Below are 17,666 nucleotides of genomic sequence, written 5' to 3'. Positions count from 1 at the left end.
ACCTTTTAAAAAATTGTAATGTTAAATGGCAAGAATCTCAAGTATAGGTTCTTTTCCAAGCCTAATTCTGTTGTTTTAAGATTATTGTCTTGTTATTATTTCTTTGGTTTTTTTTTTAAAAAATTAGGTAGATTCTTCTAAAACGTTTTCTGAGCCATATTGGATTCCAAGTCAAAATACGAGCTCGTCAAGGAATTCCCACAAACTTCAGTTGAAACGAGGTACTTAACAATTCCTTAATCTTAATTAAAAATGTGAACTGTGCTGATAACAAGACCACCATGCATGTCATAGGGTTCTAATACGCTGTGGGTTGTATTCTGTCACCATTACTCCATTGAATTGATGTTTTATTCACATTGCTCCATTGATTTCTCAGGAAAGTGGGCTACTCTTTGGGATAGCATCCCAATATGTTTTGCATTCAAATCCTAAATCATTATTTCAGTTCCATGGGAATTCATGAGATTTCTCTCTCAAGTAATGGATTTCAGATCATGTTATAAGTTGCAGTTTTCACCCTTTCATTTGCCGCTGGGGTAAAGGAATTCTCCAGCACAACACTGCTGAGTAGTTTAGTACATAAGATACTAATACATTTTGTATTATTATTATTATTATTATTATTATTATTACAGTCATACCTTGGAAGTCGAATGGAATCCGTCCTGGAAGTCCGTTTGACTTCCAAAACGTTCAGAAACCAAGGTGCGGCTTCTGATTGGCTTCAGGAAGTTCCTGCAGCCAATCGGAAGCCCTGTCGGACGTTCGGCTTCCAAAAATAGTTCGCAAACTGGAACAGTCACTTCCGGGTTTGCAGCGTTTGAGAGCCAAAACATTTGAGAACTAAGCTGTTCGAAAACCAAGGTACGACTGTATTAAATTTTTTATACCGCCCTATACCCGCAGGTCTCAGGGTGGTTCACAGGATAAAATCACGATACAAAACACACAGAAGACATAATCAAAATAAAAACAAGAACAACCCAATGTATTCAGCTGTATTCAGAGGCAGTTCCAGATTTAGTGGGCCCGGTTAGTTCTTTGTGCTTTTATATGTTTGTGAGGTTGGGGGATGAAGGCAGTACCTTTGAGAATGTGCAGAGTGCTTTCCCTTTCTCCAGCATAACCACAGCTCGTTTCAAACATCCTGTGATTAGAAGAAGGAACTTTTAGGGCAAAGGCTGCTCCTTCCAGATATCACCACCCGTTTCTTACATTTGTGTAATCTGCTCCTGTTAAACACACCTGCAAAGATTACTGCTGTTGATGTGCTTGGGAATTGACAGTTCCTGTGAGCGGACTAGCTGGGCGAGCTACATATATGGATGGATGGCAGGGCCCGTGAAACAGTTGGAGGCAAAGCAGCGAATCTATTTTGCTTGCTTGTTTCTGTTCTATATTAGAAATTGTGTTGTACAACCAACCAACCAACCATATGAAACCATCATTGCATCTTTCCTCAGCCCTCTTTCCATATGTGATACATGCAACTATAGGCATTGTTTTAATTCTTCAGAACTGATTCTTTTATTTTTTATTTCTTGCAGCGTTATCGTACGATAGCTGGAAGTCTGCTTGCCCGGCAGCAAAGGTAATTTAAGAAGTGGAGTCTGTAGCATCATTTGCTGGTTAGGTTATTGGGTGTATGACTTTAATAAGACTAGATGCTTGCCATGGTAGTGCTTGAGGTTAGGGAATGAGAAATACTTGAGGGGGAAAGGTTATTTATCGGTGTCTGGCAAGGGCACACAGTTCATGTAACTTTCCACAAGGCACGCTTTACTCTGCACTAAAAGGTGTGTAAAGCTGGTTCGGATATAAGCCAGCAATCATACTTCTGAACTGTCATTCCCTGTGAAGAATTGTCAGGTCTGTAGGTGGTTGCTCGCGAGTAAACAGCCAGAACTCCGACCTGTCTTTTACAGGTTTTATTTAGTGCAAACTATGTACAGTTCAAGGGATGCGGGTGGCGCTGTGGGTTAAACCACAGAGCCTAGGGCCTGCTGATCAGAAGGTTGGCGGTTCGAATCCCCGCGACAGGGTGAGCTCCCGTTGCTCGGTCCCTGCTCCTGCCAACCTAGCAGTTCGAAAGCACGTCAAAGTGCAAGTAGATAAATAGGTACCGCTCCGGCAGGAAAGTAAACAGCGTTTCTATGCACTTCTCTGGTTTGCCAGAAGCGGCTTAGTCATGCTGGCCACATGACCGGCTGTATGCCGGCTTCCTCGGATGAGGGAGATGAGTGATGCAACCCCAGAGTCGGCCACGACTGGACCTAATGGTCAGGGTTCCCTTTACCTTATGTACAGTTCAGAGATCTGGCGGGAAGGTAAATGGCGTTTCCGTGCGCTGCTCTTGTTCGCCAGAAGCGGCTTAGTCGTGCTGGCCACATGACCCGGAAGCTATACGCCAGCTCCCTCAACCAGTAATGTGAGATGAGCGCCGCAACCCGAGAGTCGTCTGCGACTGGACCTAACGGTCATGGGTCCCTTTACCTTTACCTTTACACTCAGAGCATTCTGACTTAGCTCCTGCCTCTTTCTCATTAGACAGCAAAGAGAAAGAAACAAAGGACAATAGTCCTACATTCCAGAACACAGTAGTACAAAACATCTTTCTTCATCACTTCCCACTCTGTGGAATGAAAACATACACCGTCATGTGATAGACAACAATCTCATGACTGCAAACATGGAGCAAGAATCCTAACAGGGAGATCCAATTGAGCTAAAATAGGACAGCACCCTCCCTGAATGATCCAACCTCATGGTATGGTGCTGTTTCTAGACCCAGTATGAGTCTTGGCATCTTAACTTGGCAGCCATGGCCCAAGAGTGTATTTTACCACTGTCGCTTGATCAGCAAGTTTGAAAACCTGGCTATTTGGACACACGCCTTGGCAACTTCTGGTCTGAACTATGGTCACATTCCATGGGCCTCCCTTTGGAAGACCGTTTGGAAGTTTTCACATTGTTCAAAACGTGGCAGCCTGCTGACTAGCATGAGCACACCAAGAGAAGCACTAAATGTGTGCTTGGGGTGTCTGCAGTAGCTCCCAGTTTCTCTTCAGAGCACAATTCTGAGTGCCAGGTTTATTCTTCAAGCCATAAACAGCCTTGGTCTGGTTTGTTACAGAGGTCATCTTTCATGTGTGCCTCCCCTTCCTCATAAGCAAAGACTGGTTTCTGATGGTGGGGGGTTGGGGGATGGACACAGAGTATTGGTGTGGTAGACTTGGACTTTGTGATGTTAATCCAACGTACCTCCTCCTATGTTTTGTTACCTGCGTTGCGTTCTGATCCATGTGTACAGCACACTCTTTTCTATGCTGAGAAAGGAGATTGAATTGACTTTGTGACACAAGCGCTTGTTCTAGAAGTGGTAGAACTGTACAACTGAAGTACAGGAAATGATATTTACCCTTATCTTGTTAACTGGAAATGCGTCCTCTAGGGGATCCTTGGAGTTCTCTCCCTTTATAGACATCCCAACTCCTGGAAACTGCTTTATTACAATCAAGTGGTAATTTTATTACAGTCAAGTGGGAGGGATGTGGGTGGCGCTGTGGTCTAAACCACGGAGCCTCTTGGGCTTGCCGATTGGAAGGTCGCAGTTCGAATCCCTGTGACAGGGCGAGCTGCCGTTGCTCTTTACCAGCTCCTGCCAACCTAGCAGTTCAAAAGCATACCAGCGTGAGTAGATACATAGGTACCTCTGCAGCAGAAAGGTAAACGGCATTTCCATGCGCTCTGGCATTTCTCACGGTCCTCCGTGTGGCAATAGCAATTTAGTCATGCTGGCCATGACCTGGAAAGGCTGTCTGTGGACAAATGCTGGCTCCCTTGACCTGAAAGCGAGATGAGCGCCTCACCCCATAGTCGCCTTTGACTGGATTTAACTGTCCACGGGTCCTTTACCTTTTACCTATTGTTACACACCACTCCTGTCTCCAGGCAGTGCACAATTCCAGGGGTACCAAGCGTGCTTCCCAGGGTCTGTGTTTCCTTTTGGACAGTGGAGACTATGACACCTTTATGATATATGGTTTATTTACACATATATACAACCTGCGTCTAGATGGAGAAAGTTCAGAGCATTCATGTCCCAAGAGGGTCTCTTGCTTCTCCAATAAGCAGAAGAGGCTTGAGTCTCGGAACAGAGAAATCAGCCAAGCTCTCTGCCTGTCCCAGCCAGCCCACATGGTTCTCCAAACGATTTCCTTGCTTACATCATCCAAACTGAAACCCTACATCCCTTAAACCCCTTTTGCCTCTGCCCACTAACACACAGCTAAAGGAGGGGTCCATATTCCTCTGAATTATTACTTTGTTATTTGGCTGTCTGTCTTTATCTTTACAATCAAGTGGTATATGAATGTTGTGAAATAATAATAAATAAAGCTCTTCCTTTCTCCACAGGTAACCAGAGAGCTGGATATGCAATACAGCTTGGATCCTGGTTCATCATCACTTGAAACAAGGGAGCCTATTGATTTTGATTACTCTCTTTCTCTTTGCCACAAACCTTCATCTGACTCTTCAAAGCGTTACCGATCACCCAGCCCATGTGCGCGGTGGGCGTCTCCTCAACACAGGTGACCATTCCTAGATACTTAAGTGACAGGCGGCCAGCATGTCTAGGCACGCCTGCCTCGGAAATTCCTGGAAGTCAGTCGCGGTGGCCGATGTTGCTGTTCTTATTTGCCATCCTATTTCCCAGGATCAGCTGCCAACCCTACGGGGCTGTCAAATTTCTAATGCCGCTATACAAATCTAGAGAGATAAGTGTATGGTACCAATGGCCATCAGGGACAGGCTTGAGTTAAAAACAGCCACAGCTTTGATTACAAGTTATTGGGGTTTGGTGCAGCATAGGTCAGCGTTCTGACCTTTGGGCTACCCAATCATTGGCCAGTATCTCCACCCCAGCCTGTCCGCTGGGTGACATGGAGGAGTTGGCAACAGAAAATTTCAACCACAGCATGGGCTGCTTGGATGCGGCCCATGGAAACCTGGGAGTGTGGTTTCCAGGCCCCTAAGTGAGGCCAAGGCCTTAGTTCATGGAAGATATGGTCATCAATGGCTGCTAGCCACAGAGACTGGTATCTGAAGTGGTAGGTCTCTGAATACCAAATTTTTGGTGATTCCACCTGGATTGCAGAGCATCCACCTCACTTTAATTTGGCAGGCATCCACCTTGCTGATGTTGTTTTGGTAAAAAGACAATTTTTGCATTTCCTAAGGCCTTTGACAGTATTTGTTTTTTAAAATTTAATTTGCTGGCTTTGCAAATTTGTATAGTGACTTGTTTGCTTTTTGGTGGTTGTGGAGGACTGTTCTTTTCACTGCGAATTTTAAAAAATTGCGAGCCCTCCTAGAGTCTTTTGTTAGGCAGGAGGTAGAATAATTTCTTTGAATAATAGTAAATAGGAGTGGTGGCGATTGAATGCAGAAGGTGCTAAAGTGCCTTTCACACAACACTTTATTTGAGGCTTGATGGGGGATCTCTGGAGAATTATTAACATCCAGAGTTTCTTCTTGTGACAGGTTTAAGTGACAGTTCTCTGTTTCTTTTTCATGCTGACTGGAGAACGCAATGCAATGATGCTGATCAGGAGAGATTAAGAAGAATAGGAGCTATGTTCCAGGCAGGCCCCATAAACAATCCTGACCTTGTGGTATAAAAATAGCCAAGAAGATCTGAGAGAATTCCATATATTTGGATTCCTTTGCCATTGCTTTGTCAAAGAGATACTTTGGGTTCATAGTCAGCACTTTGGCAAAAGTTGGCCTCCTCTGCGGAACCGTTCCATTTGTTGTTCGTAGTAGCAAGGAGAGGCATTCTATGGGTGTTTCTTGGTCCTAACTTGCAGAACATAGAGGTCAGAGGTTGAAACCATTCTCTGGCTGCCTAATTTCACAGCCGTAAAAGAGGTTCAGAGGGCTTCTGTGATGGTGGGGAGTGGAACTAGGAACTTGTCGCTACTTGACATTACTTGCGTTACGTGATGGGACTATATGAAGAGAAATCACAAACGCTTAGTATCAAGTGAGTTGAGTCCCCTGACATTTTTTTCAGGATATATTCCAGCCCGAATTCAAGCTGGGAAGAGATTAACGAGAGAGTGAAAAACCTTCTAACTTCAGACGAGGCCATACAAAGACTATCCTTTGTAAGTATGATGCCCTTTAAGCAGAACTGTTATTGATTCCTCTCACTCCAGTTGCAAGAGTGAAGTCCTATAAAGCCTTATATGGCTTTACATATAAAACAGGAGTAGATACACTGTGGTCTTCCCTATGGATTGGTCTCCAGCTTCCAGCAGGCAGGGCCAAAGGTCAGGGATGATGGGACTTGTCATTCGTGTAACACTTCTGTCGACTTATTTATCTCTATTAAATCAAAACATTTCAGTCAACACTGGGGCTGCCATATGTCTGGGAATCGGACTGTCAAAATGGCGCCGGGGCGGATTTTTTGGGGAGATGTCAACAAAGGTCAACGACTTTGTCCGGATTTTCGCTTTTGGGAATATGGCAACCCTAGTCAACACTCATTAACTGAGCGGAGTTGTGGTTTAAAGTTTTAGCCAAAGTTGCTCAGGGCCAATCTAGATGTTTCTCTGATCAATGGGTGCCATCAAAAATGGCAGCAACACGCCTAGTTCTGTCTCTCTATGTACTGCAATTTAGCTCTGCGACATGACATCCCACCCCTCCCCACCCCCTCAATTCCATTGGCTGCTGATAATGGGAGACAAAGACTCATCGCTTTGCCTAGATCCTGTGTCCTTTTAGATGTTCCCATAGTTACGTGGCAGCCGTTTTTCTATGAATGGCTTCTATGTGGGTTTTGTGGCGTTTAAATGACCCAACCAGATGGATGAGGATTGTTCATGTGGATTATGAGCGTGGGACCATCTTGAGAGTGTGCGGTGGCAACAGTTCCATGTGGAAAATGACAAGGCCAGTTCTTGCCCACATTTGAATGTTGAAGGGACATTAGGTGAATGACAACAGATGTTGTGCGGGCAGGTGGGGAAGTTGATATGTGCAAGCTGTTTTCAGCAGCTGCCCATCTAGAGTAACATCTGCTTTGGGCTTTAAACTTCTGTGTTCCTTTCCCAAGCTGCCCAATGCAAGATCCAAAGCCTGGTTCAAGATACGCCAGTCCTTTATGACCTCAGCAGCTAAAGCCTACAGCAGCTAAAGAGGTTGTGACACTTTTGCCTATTCAGGAAGCCTTGGATATTGCCAAGATCAGTCAGTTGGGTAATTCACATAGCTTGTGGGTTATCAATAATTATTAAAACAAACAAGCTCAGTTGGTAAAGCATGAGACACTTAATCTCAGGGTTGCGGGCCCTACATTGGGCAAAAGTTTTCTGCATTGCCAGGGGTTGGGCTACATGACCCTTTTGGTCTCTTCCAGCTCTACAATTCTATGGTTTTAAACAAGCAGAAAGCTCCTCAAACAGCCTTCATTTTCCCCAACTATGCAAAATAATCACAGCAGAAGAATGCAAATAAGTTCAGTGCATATTTGAATTGCAATTTTTTTCTTTGCAGATATGCAATGCCTCAAACTTCAAAATGCAAGTGTATCCTGAAAATTGCATGCACACAGTTGCAAAACCCATAGGCACTTTTTGCACCTTGCAAGGAACATAAATGTGCCTCTACTGAGCCTTCCCCCCCCCCTGCTTTGGTTGTCTTGCAGAGGAAGGAGCTGCAGGTGTGCACTCTGTGGGACATCAGAGCCCTATATCTTCTCTGCCAAACATCTGATGGCTGGAAGGGGACCGCAAGGGCCTGATGAAATCAAGTTGTGGTCCACATCCAGCTTGTGGACGGGGAATTCCCCACCCCTGATTTAACTCTACCGAAAAGCCTTTTTTTCTGCTCATAATTTTTTGTGGCCATTCATCTCCCCCTTCAGGATCTCAATGTTATGCCCTGTTTAAATCAGAAACTGCTTTCACTCACTAATTTCAAAGCTCCCATGATGGAGACACAGATCCATGTGAGTTAACCCAAAGTGACATCACTTGCTGTTGTCTCTCCAAGATGATACATTCTTCTAATGAACCTTAATAGAAAGGTACTTTGACCGACAGAGCTAGAGGACAGTGTCATACTTCAGTTGTTCCCAAACGTGCAGCGATAAGCTTCTTTTAATTCTCCTAGAACAGCTGATATATTTGTTTTCAGCCAGGCACATTTAGCAGTGCTGATGACGATGAACAACCCAGGTTTAACGGGGCAACTATTTTGCAGGGAGCCACTGATTCCGAAATTGATGATGTCCTTGAAAGAAGGTCCATCTCTTTGAGGAGTTCCCCACTGTGTGACTCAACGGAACAAAGATACTGCTTGTAACTGCTGTCATTGGCAAGGTATGCTGCATAAAGCCACCTCCTTCTCTCTCGATTTATTGGACTGGTCTATTTCAGAAGGTTAAAAAAAAAGCACTGGGAAGGTTATATAAAGCCTGCTACAAATTGGTAGGATAAACTATTACAACAGCATTCCAGGCCCCGTAAGGTGCAATTCTCACACCGACGTGGGTCAGGCAGGATGAGAGTGATTGCAATGGTATCTGGCTTATTGCTAGGACCTGTCTGGTGCTCTGCTATGAAGATGCTGTTGTCCCTCGTGTTCCGCCATTCATTTAAAGAGCATGCAAGAAACCCAGACTGGCAATGGGGAAGCCCTGCAGCTTCCACCACCTTCCACACTGTCTCACTGCCTGAAAGTTCTTCCTGGTGTTTAGTTGAGCTCTCCATTCTTGTAACTTGAACCTGTTAAGTCAGAGGTTTTCAGCCTTTTTGAGTCCACGGCTCCTTTAACCAACTACATTCTTTCTGCGGCACCCCTGTGGGGCTCAGGAGCCCAGTTAAGTCACCCCTTGCCTGCAGAGCTGGCAGCCTCTCACCCTTTTTCAAACACCCTCCCTTGTGCAGTGTCCCCTCAGCCTCCTCTCCCCTCTCCTTTTTTTAATATATATATTTTTATTAGTTTTTAACATAACCTGAAGCACCACCTTAGTTAATGGGGCCTCCTGCTGCTGCCACACCGCCAGAGCACAATTTCTCTTCTCATCCTGAAGCAAAGTTCTTAACCTGAAGCACTATTTCTGAGTTAACGGAGTCTGTAACCTGAAGCGTATGTAACCTGAAGCGTATGTAACCCAAGGTACCACTGTAGATTGTTAATAAGGGTCCCTGAAACTGGACAATTGAAAACTACTTATCTAAAATATGGATTTTTAAAAATAAAATAGTGTTTACACCACCTTGAGGGCCTTGGCTGTGAGTCCTGAAAGACTGGCTCCCTGAGCAGATTCATTGCCTGGGGTGTTATTTAGGCGGAAGGGAGGTGCAGGGTTGTTGCTGTTGCTAATTTTTGTATTTTTGTTTTGGATCTTACAATTTTTTGTGGAAATAGTTTAATTTGGTTGTGTGCTTTTTGATGTTTTATTTATTGTTTATGGCTTGTAACGCTCTCTTTTTACATCACAAAAAGATCCCTTGCAGCATTAAGAGAGTGAGAGATTCTTGTGATATAAAAAGAGACTCTCCCCTCCCGCAGAATCTCTCCCCTCCCGCAGTCTCTACTTAACTGTAGATCCCAATCATTAACCCAGTGATTCAGTTGTCATTGTTCCCTCTGCTAGCTGGCAGATAATTCTCACTGCGCCAGGGTCTAACCCTAGCACAACTGTAAATAAGTGAAGCAGTCTCCTCTTTTAAGTAACTTCTATGGTAAGTAACCGAGCTGAGAAATCACTGTGTTTGTGCAAAACTCATCAGACAATCCCATAATAACTATTATGTTTGTACTTACGTAATTTCTTATATATTGTAAGCCACCTTGAGCATGGCTTTAACAGCGTACAAATAAAACGATTAACTGATGCTTAGCTTGCAGTCTTCATTGAAGAACTGCATTCAGAGCACTGATGTTACAGTTCCCTTGCAAAACAAAAACAAAAATAGAAGAGGATATACGGGTTTGTCCAAGCATGACGTTTCTCTGTAATATTTTATCAGTTTCCCCCATCCTGTAGTAACAGACAATTTAACGCCTTTTTTCCAGAAAGAATACAGCAGCCTTGGGATATCGACCTGAAGACCCATTGCTGGCAAGATTTTTGTTCTAGAGCTAACTGATGAATGGTTTATTTTCTGTGTGATGTTATGTCTAAATTGGTTTGAAAACAACACTCTGTATTGTAGTGCTGATTAAAGGTTTGATTTATACATTTTCAAACAAGTGCAAGCCTATCAGCTTATTGTGGGTTGATGTCATGGTCCTATTGATGGTGCTATATACTTCTTTAAGATTTTGGCTGCTGAAAGTATTTTCCATGAAAAACCTACTTGGAATTATGTTACCACTTAGGACTGTGTCCTCAGTGTAAAGCTTAGTTTTAGAAATTTGGAAGCGAATACCATTTTGAATTGAATAAAGGAGTGGGGAAAGAGTTTGGTTTCGTGCTGGTAAGATGCACAGCAAACTTTGAAGAACCACTCTAGGATAAATTCAAGGTCCACTGAGCAGCCCTCTCCTGGCTCCGCCCAGTTCTGCAGACTCCGCCCACCCAGATTACAGGTAAGAGGATGCTACTGCCAGGGGTATTTCTGCTGGTAGGCAGCATAAATCCCTCACCATTTATATTTGTGCAGCTGGTTCTTCCCGCCTAAGTGTAGGATGTTACATTTGCCCCTACTGAAATTCAGGGCCTCAAGGAGGTTAGACTGGCCTTGACCAGCCTGGTGGAACACCCTGCCACAAGAGACTAGGGCCCTGCGGGACTTGACATCTTTCCACAGGGCCTGCAAGACAGAGCTGCTCCTCCAGGCCTTTGGTCGGGGCCCAGTCTGACCCCTCTTTTCCTCCGAGACCCTGTATATAAGAGGCCTCTCTAACTCATCTCACCAGCTCATATAAATAGCTGAGCCTGCTGAATACCTAAGGTTCCCAACCCCTATAGTCATAATTTGTGGGTTGCCTTCTGATCTTGTTTGATTTTAATCTGATTTTAAGCTGTATTTCAGTCGATTGCTGAATTTTATGTTTTAATGTATTTATATTTTGATGTTACCCACCCTGAGCCCGGTTATGGCTGGGAAGGGTGGGATATAAATAAATTTATTATTATTATTATTATTATTATTATTATTATTATTATTATTATTCTGTTATTTTGGACCCAGGTCTGCAATCTGTCAAGGTCATTTTGAATCTTGATTCTGTCTTCAGCGGCATTAGCTGCCCCTCCTAGTTGGGTGTCATCTGCAAAACCTTCCTCAAGTCCTGCTGTGATCCTGATGATTCAGGCTGCTATTTACATTTTTCTTTTAAAAAATGTTTACATTAATACAAAGGATGCAGCTCTTGTTTGTCCCATTGCGGAAAGGAACAGAGCTGCCTCTTTTTCCCGTACAGAGGCTCAGTGCCTTTCACTGTTGTATAAAATGTAGAAATTTATGACAGCATCTCCATGCTGTTGAAGATGCACCTGTTTAATTTATGACTGATGCTCAGCTGGAAAATGTAGTATCTTTCAGTAGAAATGGAGTGAATCCTAACTCCAGCTTGCTAGCTCTGTCGTTGTCGGATTTTAAATCTGCATTTTTCATCTACGTTATTCCTGATCCTCTAAAGCAGACATTTCTGATTTGACTTTGTTTTAGCAGACTACCATGAGATATTTCCCAGGATTTGCAAACTTAAATGCATGAATTAATCAGGAGCTAGCCAGAAGTTCAACTAATCTCTTTTCTATAGCAATGATGAACTCATTACTATTTCACAGCCACCGACTGTGTGGCGAACATCCTTCTCTCCCCTCAGAAGCACTGAGCAATTTGAAATATTAATGTTTTATCTTTTAAGTTCTGCAGATACAGCCAATTAAATGTAACTTGCTACATGTGGTTGCTGTTCAAAACCCCTACCATGTTTAAATGCCTTTACTGCATTCATCAGTGCAACTACATGTGTGTTCACATCTTGAATGCAGTGATGAGTGCAATCAAGACACTGAAATATAAATTCCTGCCATGTGAACCATCCACATGGGAATGGCCTTTTGGTATAATATATAACTTATCCTAAGGGATGCAGGTGGCGCTTTGGTCTAAACCACTGAGCCTCTTGGGCTTGCCCAAGGTCGGCAGTTTTAATCCGCTCTATGGTGGTGAGCTCCTCTTGCTCTGTCCCAGCTCCTGCCAACCTGGCAGTTCAAAAGCACACCAGCGCAAGTAGATAAATAGGTACCACTCCGGTGGGAAGGTAAACAGCGTTTCTGTGCACTCTGGCTTCCGTCACGGTGTCCCGTTGCACCAGAAGTGGTTTAGTTCTGCTGGCCACATGACCCAGAAAGCTGCCTGTGGACAAACACCAGCTCCCTTGCCCCGAAAGCGAGATGAGCACCGCACTCTCTAGTCGCCTTTAACTGTCCGGGGTCCTTTACCTTTATAACTTACCCTGCTGCTTGTTTTCGAGTAAATTAAATGGTTCATTCTTAAATCAGATTCAGTCTGCAATCTTATACATACTTGCCTGCAAGTAAGCCTGTTCCATCAACTAGGTCTGCCATACATTCCTGGGATTTCAAAGGTGGAATTGGTGACCTAGGGGAATTTCTGAAAGGTGGAGCTTTGTCCTGGATCTTAGGCAAGTCGTCAGAAATTCTAGTTTTTTGTGGTTTCCTTTAAAAAAGAGCTCAACAATTTTGGGCTTTCCTGGTCTGACTACATTGGCTGCCAATTAGTTTTGGGGCCCAATTCAAAGTGCTGGTTCTGACCTATAAACCCTTAAACGGCTCAGGACCGCAATACCTCAAGGGCCCGTATGAGTTGTCCTGGACTCTGTGTTCATCCTCTGAGGCCCTTCTTCGTGTGCCTCCTCCACATGAGGTCCAGGGAGTGGCAACACGAGAACGGGGCCTTCTCTTTAGTGGCTCCCTGTTTGAGGAATGCTCTCTTCAGGGAAGTTCAGTTGGCACCTTCATTATATATTTTTAGGCGCCAGGCGAAAACATTCCTCTTCAACCAGACCTTTGCCTGATTAATATTCTATAGCCTTTTAATATGTACCTTTTATAGTGTGTGTGTGTGTGTCTGTGTGTGTTATTGTTTCACTGTTTTCTTTCAATTATTTACTTGCATTTTTATCTTGCCTTGCATTCTGTAAACCACCCTGGGATCTTGTGATGAAGAGCGGGATATAAATTTAATAGATAAATGAAGTAAAAATCAAACTCAAATGGTCGCAGTCTGCATACATTGAATTGCGCTGTTAGTCCTAGATGAGCAAAGCTGAAATAGCCGCATTGAAATTTGTTGTATTTCTGTTTGATGCATTGCTCCTCAAAAACATAAGGAATGACTGCCCTGATCCACAGGCCCAGAGGAGGGAAAGTGTGAGTGGTTTGATGCAGGCATGCCGAAGAAGGATGCCAAAATCCACAGAGTGGTCAGTTCCAGTGCTTTATTAGAAGAAACTATAAACTTTCAAAGCATCCTGTGGAGCCTTGCTGCTGTAACAGATTTGGGATGCACACAAAAACATTTTTGTATATTATTTTCAACATTATATTGATTTTTTTAATGCATTTTCTCCTAATAGATACAAACTGCTCCACAAGATCCAAGAACCGCAGATTTCAAAGGACAATGGTGTTTCAGTTTGCATATTTCGTTGAATTAAGATAATTAAAATGCAAACAGAATTAAGCTTATGCCCCCATTCCTGTTTACCGTATATGGGACAAAAATTTCAGAAATATAGGGCAAAATGTTGGCAACACTGGGATTTAGGTTAGAACTGTGATCTTACGACTACTGCAGGAGTGCGTTCAAGGATTTAAATTGGGCAAGACTTAGTCCTGAAACCTGTTGCCAGCATATGTGAAATAACAGTAAAACAGTAAAAACAGCAGTGCCTCAAAGACATGTAGAGAATGCATTTTTTTCTTATTGCTAAATAGCCACAGCCCATCCCATACCTGGGATTAAGTAGAAAGGTTCTTAAGATTCAGAAGGTTCAGCTTCCCAGCAGGCTTATAGCTTGGCACACCCTGTGTTGGAAAAAGAAAATAATGACCTTGGACCACACTAATGCCTTATTTACAGCAAATTGCTAAGACAAAAGTTATGTCTCAACAGTTGGAAGAGGATCAAAGCAATTTTCTCTTCAAATTGCTGCTTTAAATGATCGCCCACCCCTAGCACCTTGTAGGGAAAGATTTATAGAAATAGAAAGCTTAATGTGATGGCCGGCCTCTTTATTTCCGCTCTGATACTCCACACTGAACAGACATCGGACTGTAGTCTCCAATTCATTTCAATCAGTCGAGTTACTTAACCTTGGAAGGAGTAAAATTCCACATCGCAAAGCGGGGCTCTCGATTCACACCCAGATTTCTAGAATATGCTAAGGGAGGAAGCAGAAATATCTGCCTGCCTGCCTGCCTTCCCTGCCTGTGTCAGGATTTTGCACTGAAAATGGGTGAACAATAGCTCAAGCAGAAAATAACCGAGAACCTAAAGACCATGTGCAGATCGTAGGCTGAGGTGGGTTGCTGCTACCGCTAAAAAGTGCCTTCTTTTTGGTGTCAATCTAATTCATCAGCAGGGTCACTTTTAATTGGAGATGCAAATTAAGACCCAACTCTCTTATTTTGATGTGTCACTGAGCAGAGAATGCAAAGGGAAATAGTAAAGATAGCTTTTTCTTCTTTAAATTACTCACATTTGAGTATTGCAAGAAAAAGGAAGGTGACCTGTGTTGAGCCATTCGGACACAGATCAAGCCAGAGTAGACCATAGCAATGAACTGTTTTGCTTTGAAGAAGAGCAAGACCATCCAATCTCCTCCACTGGATTAATGGGAGGTGGTTCACGAAGTTGGCTGAACGGCATGCTTTCTTCAGCCCGTTGCTTCCAGCCCTGGGTTACAGCTTCATAACTGGCTCACTTCGCCATTTTACCAGGCCATCGGGGAAAGGGGGGCTGGGGAAGGGAGCTTGGCTGCTGTGGTCAAAATGTGGTCCCTCACCACCAGACCTTGGAACTGGAAGGAGAGCACAAACTGAGGAAGCGGAATTGGCTTTGCATCTGATGGGCACTTGGAACCATACACAAAGTTCTCTTATACTCACTACGTTGAATAAGATGAGAAATCATGTCCTTCCTAAAAGAGGGCACGTGTTGTGGTGAGACCTGGAGACCGACCTCCTGTGTTGTGGGTGGGTTGGATTGGTTAGCCACAACACCCGATTGGTAGGTCCCTCGATGCTGGGTTCAATCTGGCCAAAGGGGTGCAGTGTAAACCATGCACGTGACCCAGAGCTTCCTCTTTCTGCTCGTGCATTTGGAACACCTCTGCCTACTTTTAGGGCATTTCCGATTGATCTTGCTATGCCGTCGTGTGTCATCTGTCATTGGGACAGGGGCACGGCAGAAATATCCCCCACTTGGCTGACTGGCTGTTGCCATTTGGGTTTCGCCTGCCATCTAGCAAATTGTCACAACTTGTAGGGTTGCGGATAGGCTCTGGTTCAGGTGGTAGGGATGGGAGAACGCTCTCGCCATCCCTATGTGAAGGATATTCCATTAAAGGAATCCATGGGTCCTATTGTCAACCGTTTCAACTGCATATTATTTCATAATCCATATTTTATATCTCTCCATAGCACTATTAAATTTGACAAGCAAAGCTATTTCCTCTACCAGGTTAGAGGAAGATTAGGCGCATAATTATTATTTAATGTGACCAGGCAACAGCAAGTCCATAATGTTTTTGTATCTTGCCTCTTCAGAATATGCACCAGTGAAAGCAATCTCTGGGTTCTATAGAAATGTAACAAAAACAAAACAAAATTATGGACATAAAACCATGCCATCAGAGGCTTAGTTAATCATTTTGAATTGCTGCAGAATTTTCAGACCTCTAATGAAGATGTTTCGAAAGCTCTCTGGCATAATTTCACACTTCCTAACCCTTCTCGGAAAATACTTGGCTTATCTTTGACTGGCATAATGAGACTTTTCCACTATGATAGGCAGATGACTGAATTGCTGTAGATCTTGTTGGATCTAATCAGTGCTCAAATGCTTGGTAGGAGTTGGGCTGGTATGGAAGCTCTTCGTGCAACTCACAATCCTCATCCTGATTAACCCTAATTTTAGCTATATTCCATCCCCTCCACATTTCTCAGGTGCAAATAGGGACATCCTATTCCAGGGGTCAGCAAACTTTTTCAGCAGGCGGCCGGTCCACTGTCCCTCAGATCTTGTGGGGGTCCGGACTATATTTTGAAGAAGAAAAAAAGAATGAATTCCTATGCCCCACAATGGTTCCAGTTACAGATAGGTAGCCGTGTTGGACTGCCATAGTCAAAATAAAAAAATTCCTTCCAGTAGCACCTTAAAGACTAACTAAGTTAGTTCTAGGTATGAGCTTTCGTGTGCATGCACACTTCTTCAGATACACTGTATCTATTTCAGTGTATCTGAAGAAGTGTGCATGCACACGAAAGCTCATACCAAGAACTAACTTAGTTGGTCTTTAAGGTGCTACTGGAAGGAATTTTTTTTATTATGCCCCACAAATAACCCAGAGATACATTTTAAATAAAAGGGCACATTCTACTCATGTAAAAACACGCTGATTCCCAGACTGTGTGCGGGCCGGATTTAGAAGGCGATTGGGCCGGATCCGGTCCCCGGGACTAAGTTTGCCTACCCATGTGTATTCCATCTCTACCAACAATTATCCAGTGAAAACAAGGACATTGTGTCTGCCCATATCCTTAAAACACAGTAGCTAAGAGGGGTCAGTATGAAAGGTAAAAGGGGTGGGGTCTCTCCATTAATTGAGTCCTGGGGGAAATAGCTCATTTCCACGTCAAATCCTAAATCCAGCACTCTTACCATTTAGGTCCAAACTGCATGTGGCAAAATTCATGTCATTTTGTCTTGTGTGGCTGGTGTTTGCTTGCTTGTTTCTTTTTTAAAATAACAACAAGCAAAAATGACTTGCACAGAGAACCCCAGTCTCGATCAGGAGTATAATATTGGGGGAGTGGCTTCTTCAGAATTGGCCCTCCTCGCACCCTCTATTTGCTATGTGAGCAAAATTCCTATGGGCACAAACAGCAGGTATTTGGAGGACTGATTTGGGTCAGCCGAGGTATAGGGCAAAAGCCCCCTTCCCACCCAGCTCTGGTCCCGATTCAGCTAATCCCCATAACAAACACTGGTTTCCTTGTTGCTTCTATGGTAAGCGGGGTTTTTAGCACATGACTGCTCAGAATCAAGAACAAGATGCTTTGCAGATTTATTTATTTTTAAATCCCATTTGAATCAAATATAGAGGAAAAGTTCTTTTTTTGACTTAAAACCATTCTGAAAGGTACAGGTTTTCAAGGAAGCTCGTGTCTTTGCTTTAGAAAACGTCAGTTGTGAAAACAGGTGTGGTGTGGAGTGAAAGCTGTTTTTGTAATCAGGCTGCTGTCTTCACTCCCCATGCCTCTGAACATTGTGGCATGGGACCAGTGCTTTTTTTCTTTAAAATGTTTATGGGTACTGTTATGTACTGAAGTTCTCACCCTGGGCCAGCAGGGGGATACTGTAGATAGTTATGCAAATGAA

At 43.6% G+C, this 17,666-nt stretch overlaps 1 protein-coding gene across 5 annotated transcripts in view; it reads left to right on the top strand.

The window, feature by feature from the left end:
- The window catches only part of SPATA6L (spermatogenesis associated 6 like), a 24,328-nt gene extending 14,052 nt beyond the window's left edge, over positions 1 to 10,276 (top strand). For 4 of the 5 annotated variants that reach the window (XM_082205027.1, XM_082205025.1, XM_082205026.1 and 1 more), the window contains 6 exons: positions 128 to 221; positions 1,551 to 1,594; positions 4,420 to 4,595; positions 6,080 to 6,173; positions 8,278 to 8,396; positions 10,099 to 10,276. In XM_082205027.1, the coding sequence (XP_082061153.1) occupies positions 128 to 221; positions 1,551 to 1,594; positions 4,420 to 4,595; positions 6,080 to 6,173; positions 8,278 to 8,379 (510 nt within the window). In that variant the 3' untranslated portion in view covers positions 8,380 to 8,396; positions 10,099 to 10,276. The remainder of the gene's footprint in view (positions 1 to 127; positions 222 to 1,550; positions 1,595 to 4,419; positions 4,596 to 6,079; positions 6,174 to 8,277; positions 8,397 to 10,098) is intronic. The other variant, XM_082205023.1, reaches the window with a different exon arrangement.
- Positions 10,277 to 17,666: the final 7,390 nt, after the last annotated feature.

This window comes from Podarcis vaucheri (assembly GCF_965113315.1).
Source record: "Podarcis vaucheri genome assembly, chromosome: 17".
NCBI classification, from domain to species: domain Eukaryota; kingdom Metazoa; phylum Chordata; class Lepidosauria; order Squamata; family Lacertidae; genus Podarcis; species Podarcis vaucheri.
Note: the sequence above shows the minus strand (reverse complement) of the source record. Positions and strands in the feature narration are given on the sequence as shown.